The 18,023-nt window shown below is 34.3% G+C and overlaps 1 protein-coding gene across 1 annotated transcript; it reads right to left on the reverse strand.

Moving 5' to 3' along the window:
* Nucleotides 1-1,532: 1,532 nt before the first annotated feature.
* LOC102700749 (peptidyl-prolyl cis-trans isomerase CYP21-4) lies at nt 1,533-7,975 on the reverse strand. The gene is made up of 9 exons (XM_006644121.3): nt 7,615-7,975; nt 6,422-6,477; nt 6,003-6,233; nt 5,856-5,895; nt 5,169-5,219; nt 4,376-4,461; nt 2,718-2,855; nt 2,458-2,605; nt 1,533-2,047 (listed from the first exon to the last, which is right to left on the reverse strand). The coding sequence occupies exons 3-9, from the start codon at nt 6,152-6,154 to the stop codon at nt 1,961-1,963; spliced, it is 702 nt and encodes a 233-aa protein (XP_006644184.1). The 5' UTR covers nt 6,155-6,233; nt 6,422-6,477; nt 7,615-7,975; the 3' UTR covers nt 1,533-1,960.
* Nucleotides 7,976-18,023: the final 10,048 nt, after the last annotated feature.

Below are 18,023 nucleotides of genomic sequence, written 5' to 3' on the forward strand. Positions count from 1 at the left end.
TACATGGAGGAAAAATTGATCATCGAATCCGCTCAAAGTCTCAACCAAATCTTACAGAACAGAAAAGACTTCTCCCAAGATCCAACCTTCAGCTCAACCCGAACAAACAAGCATAAAAGGGGAGACTCCAAAATCGTTAACAAATCCAATCTTCCCTAGATTTGAGCAAGTCTATTCTTCAATATCTCCAAGGACACAAGCTCAGGAAACCTCCAAACATCTAGAAGAGCATATAGAAATATCTAGAGATATTGATAGGCAATGGCGAAGATAACCGGTGGTAATGACCCAGGCTGAGGGAGACTTGACCTCGAGTTTGATGAGGCATCACTAGTTGTCATCGCCGCACCCTCCATCATGCTGCGCTCACGTAGCTTCTCTGCCATGGGCTCACTCGAATCCACCTCACCATCTCCATCGAGGCCCCTACCCCACAGCCACAGGTCGTCGGCGTCATCGGTCAGAATGGTTGTGCGCAAGAAGAGGATCAGAGCAAGGGAGATGGCACTGGTGCTAGTCTTGTCTGGGGGAGATGGCAACAAGCAAGCTATCGGGTTCATGCACCTTTCCATGGGATTAGGATCAGCTGTGGTCGGTAGTTTGACGGCAACATAGGCAGTCCACTGTCAGACCGTTGGATTCATATCCAAGGGCTAAAATTCATTCTGGTTCTAGCACGTATGGTGGTGTACCATAGCTTTGTCACTAAATGGTATGTTTTTATGAAAATTTTCTATAGAAAAGTTACATTAAAAAATCATATTAATCTATTTTTCAAGTTTATATAATTAATAGTTAATTAATTATATATTAATCTATTATTACGTTTTCCGCAGGTTACATAACATACTAACGAACACAACCTAAGGGGAAAAGCCAAATGACATTAGCAAATAAAAAATAATTTATAAATAAAAACTTTATATATGTGTTGTTAGCGATCTAAAAGCTAAAGCTAAAAAAAATTACAAATAAAAATTCCAAAATCTACTCTAAATTTAACGTTGAAAATTTAAATTTTAACTAATAAACATAAACAGGAGTGAAAAAATTAGGCTCGTTATATCTTGTTTTACAACTGTAGGACAAGAATACCTATATTTGAGGGAGCTATTGGACTTGTTCCGGTTTATTCTATCAGGAGATAGTTGGCCAGTTGGGTAAGGGTTTAGTTTATACATGGGCATCTATTCTTGAATTCACCAATTGGACCATGTGGGCTTAGAATTTGAAAAGGGCTGATGGCTGACACTGGTTCATTGCCACAATTTGGCTCACCATGCTTCAACTCAAGTTAGACACATTTGATTAAGTTAGACGTGGTTCATGTCATACTTGTGGCAAGATTCTTTCATCATTACAAGGATCTTACACATAATTGACTTCTAAAAGTGTGGCAAGTTTACACTATTCTAGCTAAAGTGTAGTTTCAATTTTGTTGGCCATAAATCTGGTATGTTAGCTAGAAATGTATGGCAACAAATCATGCATTTACAAAATCATGGATAATACGCCTGGGAATAAGACCTGAATTAACAACCCTAAATCTTTGAAACCGAGGCTCCACTCATCAGCTCTGCACATCGAACATCATCAAAGATTTCACAACATTCGTGTCTTTTCTCATGACTAGCTAGGAATTCCGAATTCTACTATTCATGATCGAAATGTGCTTCAAATTTACAGCGAAACCACCAAGCATCAAAATACACTGTAATGCCTGAAAAAACTGACAGTCCAATGACACCAGGGCATAAATTTATACACAACTACTGCATGAATTGGAAGAAGCTTATAGCTACCAGGCAAGATCCTAGAGAGTTCTTTGCAACCCATGGGCTTCTGGAGGAAGCCATCACATCAGCATGTAATCAATCACAGGAGCAATTTGAGGCGATGTATGGACCCTTCTTAAGAGTACAGATTGATCATTTTCAAGCAAGGACAATAAGCAATCAGCTCAAAGCTCCCGTTTTAGCATGATATTGAGTATGCCTATAGGGGTTTTTGGCTGGTAATGCTCATCAGTATCAACTTCTTCAATCTCCTGTTTATGTAAAAAAAAAGGAACAAGCAATGTGTCATCAAATAAGGCAACAATTGATTGGTCTCACTAAAATGAACATAATCTAGAAAATGCTACTGCTATTTACACATGTATCTGATACATTTTAGGTAATGAAACTGAGTTAGCTCATATCCTCTCCTGTGTAACTTTTAAATTTCCTATCGACAAATAGCATCTACTGTAATTCAAAGGGGTACTAGAACAATTTGTAGTAAAAATGCTAAACAAGACTCAAAATAATGAACAAATTTGACTAAGAATACTATTCATGAGGTAAGGACATGAACAGCTCAGCATGAAAGATAATAACAGGAAATATAAATGAAAGATAAAAGGCTGTACCAAAGGCATATGGCAAATGCATCTAGAGAGAATTCAATATAACATACCTGAACAACATCTTCTCCTTTGATAACTCGCCCAAATACAACAAGCTTATCATTCAAGTTAGGAATTGGAGCAGTTGTGATAAAAATATCAAATCCTTTATTATTAGGATTGTTTGTAGTCCCGATCATGAAAGCCTCGTGCTTTGGACTGCAACATCATAGAAATACTGCATTGTAAAGGAAAATGCTACAACAAATTTAACTCTAGCAAAGCCAAGACGCAACAGAATTCTATACGCACACTTGATTTGAGGACAAACCTGAGAGCATTTTCACCATTAGCTTTGGCTTTCAGTATCCATTCCTGTGCAGCTCCGTTAAAATCAAAATCACCCCCTTGAATTACAAAGTTCTTGATGACACGACGAAACGGTATTCCTTTAAAATGGTTACTCTTGCTGACCATTAAAACAAATGTTAGATGATAATCCAAAGTGAACAAAAGGAATAAAGGATAAATTATCTTGATGAATTCTGTGTGCTACTCTCCCTTGAGACATGATTCCTTCCACCAATGTAAGCATAGAGAAATACTACTACTTGGTACTCTTAGACTCAGATATCGTAAAGGGAACATAAGTACTTAAAGTTTTAATATAGTACAAATTGCAAAATAACACAATAGCAATATGTTTGCACTACGAACATCTCATGTCAGTCTCCAGTTTATCATTGCATATGCACAACCAAAATTAAATTAGTTCGTAGTTCATACCATACTTAATAAATCATATAGATGATTTCTTGACCCGAAAGAGCAAATGTAGTGAATATTAAGAATTTACAGTTACTAATTGGTGGCACGAGCCGGCTTCAAATTACTCGCATCGAAGTTCATGTGACCTCTTGCTTATGGACTTCGGAGAGCATAAAAACACTTCAGAAAAAAAAATGTAAAACTTTTTGCCTTGGAGTGTTGTACAATATAGTTTCCCTCAGGTTTCAATTCATCAACTTCTTAAAGGTTTCATCTGTCCAGTTGATTACATACTCTGCATGATTCACTGATACAGGGATATACCAAACAATATCATTATACGAAACTGGATTCAAGAACTTTGCGTGTAACCAGAAAGGTCTACATATTCGGCTGCAGACTAAGGTTGAACATTCGTTTGATGGGCACACAAGATGCAAGCAACTAGCTACTTTGACTTTGCTCCAAAACAGGAAATTATCAAACATATTAATAGTATATGATGCTGCTACCACTAGCTGTCAACTCATTACTGCATTGCTGTTGTGTTATTAATGAAATAGAAAGTATTCGAACTTCAAAATAAAGCTGATGCCAAGAACACAACAAAGAAAAATATTTGCAAAGAAAAGGAATAGGAAATACAGAAGAATCCATCCATAAACGGAGGTATACTAGAGGTAGAAGTGCACTCCCTTTGCTGTAGAAGTGCACTCCCTTTTGCTGAAAACATGTCATGTTTTTCACAGTTTAAGAATCTTCAAGAAAGTCTAATAACTCAAACTCCCTTCATTAATATAGGGGTCTATTTGAGAAAGTAGGAGAGTTAAATACTAAAAGTACATTCTAGAAATTGTTTCGGAAAAGAAGAGAGTAAACACTTTGTATGGGTGGAATATGCAAGAGAATATCAATAGGAGCATGATAGGAAAAGCACCTTTAAATTTACATTCAAGCCTTGTAAATTTATCAACAATCCGTTACTAATTATATGCATTACTTATCTAGACAGAGGGAGTAAACATGTACTCTAATAGTATCTTCTATGAAATCATGAAGGACTGAATATGGCATCTTTGTGTGGAACTGCATCACTGCAGATGGCCAGATAGTCCAACACGAGGAAATAATACCCAAAAGAATAATCATAGAAAAGTCTTCATACGTGTAGCATTATCAAGTAAAAGTATGAAACAAGATAAGCAAAGTTCCAGTACTCACCACAAGCTAACAAATCTATCCACAACATCAGCAGAAGCCTCTTTGAAAATTTCTATAGTAATTGAGCCTTTGGCAGTATCAATAATCTGGAGGAAGAAAATCACAACAGCTCCATGTTAATTGTATGCTAAACATTGCTGCATTAAGAATTTTACGTCTACTCAGTAAGGTCATATGCCACAAATTCCCATGAAAAAAGATAAATGCATCAGATTCCATTTCCTATATTTACAGGTAATAGCATACAATCTACTCTTACTAATATATACTTGTACTGCTAATAATTAGCATCCGAACATAATAAAAAGGAACGCATGTGCATCATGTCTAGTTAAGTATCATAATACCAGAATGTTTAAGATATGAAAGTATTCACTATCAATACATTTGGCTGAAGGATTTCAAGCCCTTTAAAACTGTTACTACTGAATTATCCTAAGTATAATTTGTTCAGGCCTTCAGGGTTTCTGCATCAGGACAGAACTATCCTAAGCATAATTTGTTTTATATCCATACATGGTGTGTTTACTTTTGATTTTACTTAATCATGCAAATAGTTGATTGCAACATTTCCAAAATGCTATAAGACAATTTTCAGATCAAAACCTGGTATAGCAGTCACTACCAGGCCATCAGAACAGAAAGACATAACTAATATATCATGTTCAACTGTAATTGACCAGATAACGTACTAATAACAGATTGAAGACAATCAAACATTAAGGACACACATAACTAACATTTCTAAGTTGGTTAGAAATCATGTCATGTAAAAGAAAATGGTAGAACTTACCGCATAGCTTGGTCTACTTGTCTTTGTGGAATCCTCAGATCTCCCAACATGCTGGAAGTCAGAAAGAAAACACACAAGAGAATACAAGCAATGAATTTGATATCAGATTGAGCAAGGGCTGGTCCACATTGTAAGACTTTCTAGCCCTACTAAAATTCATATGGATGCTAATGAATCTAAGTACATATATAAAACATATACATTCATCCATGCATACATCTAGGCAAGGCTAGAAAGTCTTAAAATATGGAATGAAATGAGTAGTTGTAAAAATGTATACAAAGATACACATCACTTACAGAAGCCATTCCAAGTTCATAGAAAAAGTCTACTTTAACATAGTATATCTAGCAAATCCACACTAAAAAAGGTAGGCACAAGTATTCTCTATAAACAAGGTGTCCCAGAGACTCGGTGTCCCATGGTTTATTTTACAACAGTAGCACCGGATTCAGTTCCCAGAAAAGTTAAAAAGCTACATATATGACTTGAACATTAACTACAGAATAACAAGGTTTTCAAATAGACAACACAAAATGCCAGGACCAATGATTCAGAAAAGGTGGATAAAGGGTGCTTTCGAGGCCCACATACGTCATTGAATTGGCATGAAAGAGAACGTAATTGGAGATACATAAAGGCGAGAAGAGCATACAGGGCATAAATAAACTAGACTGTCTGGCGTACCTCAGTCCGAAGGAGATCCATTTCTGTCTCGAGGATTGGCCTGTGAGGCATCTCATCAGTGAAGGAAATGAAAGCAAGTAAAGCTAGATCAATTGTGATTAAGGCTAGCTAATAGAATAAATGATGCTTGCAAGAAAGGGCACTAACCTGTGGTGCCAATGACTATAGGTAGCATAGAGGGAGAGCACAACTAAGACAACAATTAGGTTCCATGTGACGATAGTAGAGTAACTGATTCGTGTTGGGGACTTCTTTGTCTTGCTTTGAATTAGCAATTGCTTTGGCTTTATCCTCGCCATATGCTACTTGTGCAGGAAAACAGGCCTCTCTATATGAAGATCCTCACCAACGTAGGAATGAAAAGGCAAGCAGCAAGAGCTGCAAACAAAGAAAAATAAAATTTGCAACATTAGGCCAGGAAATAGAACATATATTAAAGGGTAAACAGGAAAAGAACTTCAAAACAGTACATTTTTTTAAAGTAATGTGATCTTTAAGAACTAGAGGAGAGCATGGAAGCACAACCCAAAAAATGATGTGTTCGAGAGAGGAGACTGCTTGTTTACCTTTGTGACTGTTACGAATGAATTCTCAAAGTGGACGAATCTGCTGAAGAAAGGAACTACAGCAAGGAAATGGTGAAATTAATCAGAATTCCAAGCACAACATTTTATGTTGGCATTCAACAATTTCAGGAGGTATGTTTTAAACAGATCTTAGTATAGCAGAGCATACATTTAAATAGAACAATACACAGTTTTACAGTAAAGTAAAAGGGTGTTCTTGCCCTACACAAATGAATTGTTTATCTGCACTGCATGAAGTATTTAAGACGAAGGAGAAATGCATCTTCATTTTACAAAGGCAGATCTTCAAATCACAACATACAGAGCAAATATGATACCAGTAAATGGAAATACAGTAGTAACCTTGATAATTTCCAAGAAGCTGAAATTAGCCATGAGTTAAATCATTAACCAGCACGTTCACTACAGTATCAAATTCATCCACTCATTTTGTTATAACATGGAAGCCAACAAATTCTACATGACCAAATATTTCTGATCAGCCAAGTTGGCCCATTCAGTGGCTGGAATCCACCCTATTTGTTACTCTGTACTGAAAATGCCTTAAAAGATTTCTCCACCTCTTCATGCTGGCCAATTTGGTGGCTGGAACTAAATGATATTCACTCGAATATGTCACATATTTTTATAGGGTATATTAGCTCAAGTCAAAAGTGATTTTCGGCATTTTAAATTACTACAACATGTATTGATCAAGCTACTCCTCTTCTAAGATCAAAAGAATCAATTTTAGACAAAAGACAATCAGCCTCATTATTTCGCTAAAATTAAGCATAATCGAGATAGCTTATTAACAATTAAAAATAATTATGACTAAAACTTTTATATACATGTCATTAGCGATCTAAAAGCAAATGCCGGAAAATAAACCATGATTGAAAAAACCCTAAAATCAACTCCAGATTTAAGTTTTAAAATTAAAATTTTGGCTTATAAGCATAAGCATAAGCAAGAAGAGGGGGACAATCAGTTTTAGATTATTAGTAGACGGTTAATGTGCTCAATGATATTGATCTCACAGAAGATGGTTAATGGTTCACTTTTTTGACCTCTTTGTTTTCAGGTTTCAATCATCAAGCAGAATCAGGGCAGGCATATATGAGATGAAGTGGTCAGCTGCGATAGGAAACGTCAATGAATCGAACCAAACAAAAAAAACCAAATCCAGTTACCTCGTCGGCGGGATTGACGGCGGCGCTGACGGAGGCGTGGGCGGAGTGGCGCGGTCGTATTTGACAGAGGGTTGGTCGCTGCTGCGATGGCGATCTTCCTGGACGGTCGTGGACGGCGACGAGGGTGCGGTGGACGTGGCCTGCGGCGTGGGAGGAGGGGATCTGGTGGGTGCAAACCGGCGGCGGGCGCTGAGACGACGGTGAGGCGGATCCCGGACTCCCGGGTGGACGGGGGACACGGCGGCTAGCGGAGGGGGTGGCTGAGGGAGAGGGAGAGCTGGTGAGGTTTTCGGGGCGGCGGCGGCGGCGGCGGCTGAAGGCGGGCGCGCGTAAGGAGGAGACCGAGGAGGGGGATGATTGATTGTGCTCCAAAATCTAATTATTTTCAGATTATTTAGGATAGACTAAAAAAATACTACTCCATAGTAAATTTTACTTTTAGTCGTTTGAGTAGTTACTAGTATTTTGGATTTTAAATCGATAGATTCTAAGCATTTATTAAATTATTGGACTTATATCGTGGTATACGATTTAAATCATATAAATACTTATATTTTTTTTAATGAAGTGAGTATTTTCTAGAGTAAATTTTATTATTAAATTTACAGAAAATATTGTGTATCATAGAATACATATTTATCATCAAATTTCACAGAAAACTGCAGATCTAAAGTCTTAGTCTTGTATCATAGAACCACATTTGACCATATTTGGCCACCGGTGAGGAGGAGGAACCGATGAAGCTAATCTAGACCGGTACTTTTTGTTGATTTTTCAATGTTCTGTTTTTTTGTTGTTGAATTGAAATGCCCGGCTGGGTGTTTTGATGCATTTTATATTTTTGTCTTTGATTCCTACGGATAAATTGATATTTTGATAATTAAACTCGATCACAATTTCGTATTTTCGCATTTTAACCGTTAAAACATCTGATGGCAAATAGATGTCGCATGTTATACCTGGAACTAAAATTTATGAACATTTATGGTTACTGTGACACCCGGAGTAATTAGATGAGGGAAAAAGAAGAATAAAATTAAGGGGAAAGCAGCAAAACAGAAGCAGCACACCTCCCATGTGAACTTGCAGCTATCTGCATGCGTTCATGGCCCACTTAGCAAGCAACAACAGTAGTAGGAAGTTCATGCGTTCGGCAGCCAGCAGCAAGTTCGGCGGTTGACGCAGCGAATTTCCAAATTCTGAAAATTAATAGCTATAAAATCTAGTAAATAAACTAGAATCTATAAGTTAAAAAAACTTATATGACTTATTGTTTAGGTTTTTATGGAAAAAGATAAACGATATATTTGTAAACAAAAAATAATTTATAAATAAAAGTTTTATATATGTATTATTAGCGATCAAAAACAAAAAATAAATTTCGATGAAAAAAACCTTAAAATCAACTCTAGATTTAAGGTTAAATATTAAAGTTTGGTTTATAAGCAAAAGCAAATCAAAAATGTGGGGGGAGACTTATTTTTGTGGGCAATGCTGCAATATTGTGTAAAGGAAAAAATGACTCCTATTAAGAGAATAAGTAAAAAGGAACCCCTTAATGATATGTTATGCTGATTTTTGATAGATTTTATATTTGTATTGCATATATCTGGTACAGTATATTTACCATATTTTTTAAAAATATATAAATTAGATTGCTTAAACTTAAAATCCTAAATACGTAACATTGACAGTTTGTTTGGCTCCTCAAAGGTGCAGTGTAGGCAGGTTAATATAACCATCATCTAAAATGAAGTTAAAAACCTTTGCAGTTTCATATTCTCATAGGTGATTACTCACCAACATTTTCTTGGATAAATCGAATGGTTTAAAAAGATCCAAGCCCGAAGACTGATTCTAATTTTCTTAGCCAGTATAAAAACATAACAGTGTTGTAGTATACCTATAGTATACTCCACGCATTATTGCGAGAACTGTATGATAATAATATAGTAGATAAGAATTCTAAAATAATTCTTACCTATTATATGGTTTTTCTTATGTTTATATATTTTTTGTCTTTATCAATTATCCATATATTGTAAATAGTTGGGTTGCATGGTGTGTTTTTTGAGAGAATAAATGTAATTTACGCTCTTGATGAATCATCCAAAAGCTAAAAACAATTAAAGGTGATGTGAAGAGATGCAATTTACACCCTTGATGTATCATATTAAGGCTAAAAATAATTGAAATATTGTGACTTAATTTACACCCTCGAGGTATCATCCTACGGCTAAAAACAATTAAGATCATATAGCTTTATAAGAGAAGAGATAATAACATTAACTTTATAGAAAGTAGGGATAAGTTAAGTTGGTCTACAATCGTTTTCAGGTTTTTATGTGTTATATAGTTTTTTTTTTGGGGTATGTGTTATATAGTTAATGAATGTTGCCCGATTAATTAAGTTAAAGTTGCATGTTTATATATATATATTCCAGTTAAATTGATACTACCACTCAGTTTAGAGGGATTTCCCATCACACTTTGTGTTCTTTTACAGCGCTACGATGTAGATTATTTGTCTGTTTTTACACATATATTTCTCAAGCTACTGCATATTGTGAGATTATTCTTCAGTTTTTACTGCATGTTTTCTACGCTCCTAAATATTGTTTTTCTTTTTTTAAAGGTTATACATAAAAATTTATCATCAAAATTTTTAGTTTCATAGTAGTTAATTCTATCGTTTACATCATTAAATATCTAACAAAAATCAAATAATATTTTATTTTTCTTTATCCATCCATTAAAAAACACGGCTCGTTTGTTTTATAAAAACTTTTACATTTGCAGACAACGGAAAATCGGTTCAGACTTCCTAGAGCTTCTAGAAGATGCACAACCAGTGCTTAACTGTCTACGTTCTAGATGCGGAGAATACGTCCATTCAGTCTCCATCTGAAAGCACAGCAAGTTGGACTATAAAATCTTCTTTAAAATAAAGTTGGACTAGAAAATCTCAAAAGATAATTAATATTCCCTTTTTTTTTCTTAAAAGGGAGTAATGGAAATATAGACCGGGCAACTAGAGGCGCAAAAGCGGAGAGGAATTAAAAAGTAAAGAAAAAGGGGGCCACTTCTTTTTAGCTGACCATTGGTTAATAAATTCCAGTTTCCAAAGTAATGAAAAGAGCCTTTTTTTCCCAAGCCTTGCTCACTCTTTTGAAGCCTTTTTTTTTTTGTCCTTGTATTATCTCTTTTCAATTTTCAACGTAAGTTGTTTTAGATGACCTGTCCTAAATGTAAGCATTTTTTTCAAGCCTTTTAACACTTTTTTTTCAAATACAACGTATGCACCTATTTTTATCTTTTATTCTATGTTTCCTTGCAAATTAGCGCTGCTCTTCTCACGAACAAATCAGTATCGCCTCTTTTTAATTAATATATGGCGTGCTTCACTTTATTCTTAAAACTTCAACCAACAATGTTTATTTAATCACATTGTTTAAGTGAAAATAATACCACTAAACCTACCATCAAAGATACTTTAAACGTGCCTCGAATGTTTGTATGTTCACATAAATATTAATTTCTAGAAAAAACAAATAGCCAAATGGATTTAAAAATTCAACTGTGACATATATTTAACAATCACTGTTATGGGGTGATTGTTTAAATGTTTCATGTAAAAAACCAAACCGCATATTTACAAACAATTTATGAATAAAAATTTTATATGTATTCCTAGCGCTTGAAAAGCCAAGGCTAAAAAATAAACTTCGGTGAAATAAAACCTAAAATTAAATCTAAATTTAAGGTTAAAAAAAATCAAATTTTGGCTTGCATATGCAATAGAAAAAAAAGAGGTAATAGTTCATTATACTATTAACGGAGTGTACTACAATTAAAATCCAACTATAGATTTTCGAAGGTATATAAAATATTTTATTTAAAATTTTAGCAAGATAGATTTTCCGATTTATGTATTTTAGCATAGTATACGATACATGAATGTGCGATGCTATATATTTTAGTTTTAGTTTACCTTTATAAAATTTCTACGACACATATCTCACAATGTGTAGTATATTAAATTAGATATATTGGATCGAAAGCAACGGATAGTTCCACCTGAAAAAGATAAGTAACAGTAGGCTCGCAAAGCTGAGTTGTTTCCAGAGTTATGGCGCATAAATATTAAATTACCTATATTTACAATCAGTAAGAAGTACCCACATGTAATATTCGTACGCTATATTATGCTAGCATAAGGGTTTTGCTAAGGTCATTGTTGACTTTGGGTATAGTTGTAGTAACATGTGTTTGACTTATAGATTCGTGGTATTTTGGAGGTGTTTAGGTGGTGAAATAAAAATTTTTGCATGTCACATCAGATGTTTGACTGAATGCCGGAAGAGGTTTTCGGACATAAATGAAAAAACGAATTTTATGGCTGGCATGGAAACCGCGAGACGAATCTTTTGAGCCTAATTAATCCGCCATTAGCGCATGTGAGTTGCTGTAGTACTTATGGCTAATCATGTACTAATTAGGCTTAAAAGATTCGTCTCACAATTTCTCACATAACTGTGTAATTAGTTTTTCGATTTATCTATATTTAATACTCTATTTAGATGTCCAAAGATTTGATGTGATATTTTTGGGTGAAAATTTTTCGAACTAAACGAGGCCTTTAAATAGCATGTTGTAGTCTATGTAGATGTGAAAGTTGTTGTGTAGTGAGGCCTTGTTTAGTTTGCAAAATTTTTTTGCAAAAACATCACATCAAAACATTAAACACATATTTGAAATATTAAACGTAGTCTAATTACAAACAAATTTCAGATTCTGCCTAGAAACCGTGAGACGGATCTTTTGAGTCTAATTAATTCGTTATTAGCACATGTTGGTTATTGTAGCACTTATGGCTAATCACATCCTAATTAGACTCAGAAGATTCGTCTCACTATTTCCTCCATAACTGTGTGATTAGTTTTAATGTTTATATATATTTAATGCTTTATTTATGTGTCCAAAAATTCGATGTGATGTTTTTGGAAACTAAACATGGCCTGAATATAAAACTATAGGAGAGTAAGGTGGTGTTTAGATTGAGAAAATTTTTGCGAGAAGTGTCACGTCAAATGTTTGACCGGATGTCGGAAGGGGTTTTCGGACACGAATGAAAAAACAAATTTCACGGCTAGCCTAGAAACTGCGAGACGAATCTTTTGAGCCTAATTAATTTGTCATTAGCACATGTTGGTTACTGTAGCACTTACAGCTAATCATGAGCTAATTAGGCTCAAAAGATTCGTCTCAAGATTTCTTCCATAACTGTGCAATTAGTTTTTTAGTTCATTTATGTTTAATGCTTTTCTAGGTGTTCAAAAATTCGATGTGATGTTTTTAGAATTTTATGAACTAAACGAGGCCAAAGCACATATACGTACAACCAAGGTATCGTACGACACAATGGCAGTGTTTTTCTTTCTTATTAGGATTCTCTCGTTTTTTATGCATGCTTTCTAAATTAAAAATCATATTAATTTATTTTTTAATTTTTATAACCAATAATGAATTAATCAGGTATTAATTTATTAGTACGTTTTCGGTGACAGATAGCTTACCACCAAACGAACGTGGCCAATATATGATACTACCTCAGTCCCATAATACAAAAGGATATGATTATTCACTTATAACATTTGACCATTCATTTTATTTAAAAATTTAGTGCAAATATAAAAAAATATAAGTAATGCTTAAACTACTTTTAATAATAAAAAAATAATAAACAAAGTAAATAATACTTTTATTTTTTTAATAAGACGAGTAGTCAAATATTGTAATCTGGGATGGAGGGATTACTACCTAGGCAAAGCGATATGTACCGGTTCCGCTATCGTTCTTGGGCCGCGTTCGTTGGCGTTGGGGCATGGAAAACGTAGTAATAGATTAGTACATGATTAATTAATTGTTCATTATTAAAAAAATATAACATAGATTAATATGATTTTTAAAACAACTTTTCTATAGAAAATTTTTATAAAATATATACCGTTTAATAGTTCAGGAAGTATGCGCATAAAAAACGAGGAGATAAGTTATCTTACATAGTGGGACGAACGCGGCCTTCGTTGGTATCAGCCTAGCTAGGATCGCGATAGAGAACATAGCATCGTTAGAATGGGCTAAATCAGGATATATACAATGTGTTACAATATTTGAATTCAGAAATCAATATTTATTTGAATGCATTTGTGTCCATGTTTTTTCAGGATCAATGTTAAATAAAATTATTCATTAGTAGGTTGTTTTCTCTTGGCAAATCTTTATGGGGTTCATCATTTGACTTTTTCAGGAAAAATAGAAACAATGTATTTGTAAATAAAAAATAATTTATAAATAGAATTTTATATATTTATTCTTAGCAATATAAAAGCAATGGCTAAAAAATAAACTAAAATTTAAAATTTAAAATTAATTTTAATTTTAAGGTTGAAAATTTAAATTTTAGAAGTATAAACAGAAACAAAATGACAAGGCTCCTAACATCGATCCTAGCTTGCAGCTAACTTGTGTTTGTAGCGATGGCTATTTATTTAGTATATACAGGTGAATAAAACCATAAAAAGAGAGCAAGGGCATAAATCGAAGGATCCTTAGGCAGGGTAGGGCCTTTTCTGTTGTTGCATGTAAAATAAAAGTTGGATGCCTAGATTTATTTGTTTTTCTTTATACATCAGTAAGGTTAATATATATCACTGATGTCATCTTGCAGTGTCCTCTGATCGTGATGTAACCCAGGTTAAAAAACAAATTTCCTTTCTCTTAAAAAAATACCCTCACACTCCTTTGCACATTTCTAATAATTAATTATAGTCACAATAGTTGATTTCTATGATGTGTTTTTTTCTTACACATTTGCAAGAGAAATATGTCGGCTTGTTCTTTGTATTGAAAAATTACAATATCAAGTTTTCTAGTGTATTTGTAAAACAACATTTTGCTATCTTTCACCACGAGAAACCCATAATAACTAGTATAATACAAAATTCAACCCATGATAATTTACGATATCTACTGTTCTATTTTATTTGAAACACAATACAATACATATGCATCATAAGTCAACACACGTGTACACACCTATATGAACATACACGCACACACCCGACCTCTATAACCACCTCCAAATATAAATATTAGATTGTATCATAAGATTGATGAAGTCATACTACCACCACCTTGCTGGGTATATATACCGACTATCATTGACGGAATAATTAACATAAATATAAGCACCAATACCGACATATAGAACCATGAACAGTTACTCAAGGTGGTTATCTTTTGGTTATTTTGAGGAAAAACAAAACGGTATAGTTGCAAACAAAAAATAATTATGAATAAAACTTATAATCAATTCTAAATTTAAAGTTTAAAGTTTAAATTTTGCCTTATAAATATAAGAAGAAACGAAAAGAGGATGTAAGTCTATAACTTGAATGCGGATAGAGAGATTTCCTGGTGACTTGAATGCGGATAGAGAGATTTCCACACCAGGAGCCTATCCAAGGTATACTGAATTCGTCCCATCTATGATTTACTTTTTTCTAAATGTTTCTGAATAGGTTAGATATCCGACTACTTGCGTGTAACCATGTATGAAATAATTTTAATCTAAGAGTATAAATATGTACACCCTATGTCTCATAAGTTTTCTAGAATCATCTCGATACATTCTTGGTGCATCTTCGTTTTAGTTTGTAGCACGTTAAGGTGAGGTAAATTACTAGCGTATAGTGACTATATAAGTGAAGTTAGGGCTTTCTTGGTTCCAATTTAAGCTGATTACTATACTTTGATTTATCTAGTGAATTAATTGGTACATGATACCATAGATTAGATTGAGATTTAATATTGATTCAGTTCAACATCTTAATTGAAGTTTATGTTTTCGCTCATCAGTCTATCTAGTTTGGTCCGAATTGTATTCGTCTCTTGAATTGGTATTGATTGATCACTTTGAGTATTTCAATTCAATTAGATGAATGTTGTTTGCTATTAATTGTTAATATTATGATGTCTTGGTTAGATCATAGATTGCTTTGTATTATTCTTTGTTCTATCGGAATTCTAGCCGATGGGTTATCCTTATACTGTTTTGAGTCATCAGCTCGTTGATAGCCAACGTGTGGTTTTGCTAAGGCTTTTCATCATTCTCGGTTTGGTATAGCTTATATTGTCTCGGTTCAGTCTAATCTATAAATGCTGTATTAAATTAAATTAATGGATCGTTTGAAGCAAGTCTATACACTTATAATCGGTTGTTGCCAATGATCACCAATTTGACCTGCTTAATTGTGATTTATTGAGTATTCTTGTTTATTTATTTTACTAAGGTCGTGTTCATTTGGTTAGCTATCTAAACTATATTCCCTCGTTTTCTCGTGCACACTTCCCAAACTGATAAACAATGTCTTTCAAAAAAATGATATAGCAAAGTTGATTCCAAAAATCATATCAATATATTTTTCATGGTTTTTATATTTAATAATTAATTAATTATATATATTGGTTCAGTATAATCAAAAATTATATCAATCTATTTTTCGTGTCAGTTATTTAACCGGCAAAAGAATAGGGCCTAAGGATAATCTTATAATATATTGGTTCAGTCCGACCTATTAAGATTACTCTTAGTAAAATATGTTGGGTACTTTATAAATGGTTTATTTTTTTAGTTAGTTTTATACAATTAATTCGTTTGTGTTTATCATTTTTACTGTTGTAGAGCTAATCGATCTATTATTGTGTTTCAGATTGAATCGGTTGATTACCAAATCAACCATCGACCGAGAGGTTAATCGGCTGATTAGATTTAACTTGGTTTATCCCTGGTCAATTGCAGAGTCAAATCGATTGGCATGTTTTAAACCCAAAGTTTTATGACTTACACTGAAGCCAAGCAGATCTTCCAGGCCTAAAGCGTGCGAAATGTAAATTTTGCATCAACATAATACTACCTTTTGTTCTACAAAGCAAATATGGGTATTTCAGACATTAAAAAATATATATACTTTTTACGGAAAATAGGCTTAGGGTAGACATTAATATTAAATATTGATTATTAATAAAACCCACCCCATATTCTGGACTATTTCGCGAGACGAATCTATTGAGCCTAATTAATCCATGATTAGCGAATGTAATGCTACAGTAAACATTTGGTAATCGTAGATAAATTAGGCTTAAAAAATTGTCTAATGAAATAGCCTTTATTTATAAAATTAGTTTTGTTATCGGTCTATATTTAATACTCCTAATTAATGTCTAAACATCATCTGATATGACAAGAGACTATAGAAAAGTCCTGGATCCAAACAAAACAACCACGTATGTATTTAAACAAAGGTTGCATGGATTAACTAACGGTTGCCTAACCAGGATGAACCAAGACTAACGTACGGTACCCTGTACTAGAGAAACGACGCTGTTGACACAGCGCAGCAGAAGCGATCTCTATAGCTTTGGTCAAATGCATATGGCACGAACAGCCTCCGTGCTGTGCTGACAAAATCCCATTCGTTACGGCGCCGTCGGCAATCTGGCCGGCATGGCCACGGAACAAACTGCTTGACTTTTATTTTATTTTAAGTCGGCTTACCTTACCTGTAGTACCATACCAGATCGATCCTAGGAGAGGACGGCGCGTGTGGAAAGACCACGCCACACGCGGCGCGGTTAAAGCCAAACCCAATTTCTCCCCATGGTTCCTTGCCTTCCACCGTCCCAACCCATCCGAAGAATACTTGTAAAAATCTTTTTATTCCTTTTTTGGAACCAAAATCTCTTTATTCTTATTATTATATCTCACGTATACTGGTACCTAAAAAAAATTTTAAAAAATATTTTGGTATATCTTTAGTCTGTTTACCAAATTCCAACGAAATACTTACTTAAAAGATATTTTTTTCTCTGATATAAATAATGAGAGCTATATATAAACAGGGTCATCGCATGATTTTTCATGCAAAACACGAACGACATATGAATAAAAAAAATATTTAAAAAATTTCCATATGTGTTCTTGACAATCTAAAAAGCAAAATAAGAAAAACAAACTATAATAAAAAAATTTTTAAAATCAATTATAGATGTAAAGTTAAAATTTTAAATTTTAATTTATAAGCGTAATCACACGGAAAAAAATAGATGAGAGCCAAAGTCCCAGGAGGAGGTGCTGCTTGGCCTCAGAAATCTTTGACCCGTCACTGTCTGTCTCCATATGCGTCTCTTCCGAAGTCTTGTTTAACCGCGCGGCCGCGCCTCACATTTCCCGCAGCCTTTGCCCACATTCTTCACGTTCTTTCTTACGTCCCTCCCCCCGCCCCCGCCCGCCCGCTACAAAAAGGAAGCCGGCCGGCGCGCTCTCCTCGCCACGCCACGCCGCGCCC

Source organism: Oryza brachyantha, chromosome 1 (assembly GCF_000231095.2).
Source record: "Oryza brachyantha chromosome 1, ObraRS2, whole genome shotgun sequence".
Lineage (NCBI taxonomy): Eukaryota > Viridiplantae > Streptophyta > Magnoliopsida > Poales > Poaceae > Oryza > Oryza brachyantha.

Bases quoted from the DNA above. Each gene is read 5' to 3' on its own strand.
- LOC102700749 (XM_006644121.3), bottom strand. From the start codon at position 6,154: ATGGCGAGGATAAAGCCAAAGCAATTGCTAATTCAAAGCAAGACAAAG. The intron at 2,606-2,717 runs GTTTGTCCTCAA...ATGATGTTGCAG, and splicing joins AATGGTGAAAATGCTCTCAG to TCCAAAGCACGAGGCTTTCA. The intron at 2,048-2,457 runs GTATGTTATATT...TTACATAAACAG, and splicing joins AAGGAGAAGATGTTGTTCAG to GAGATTGAAGAAGTTGATAC.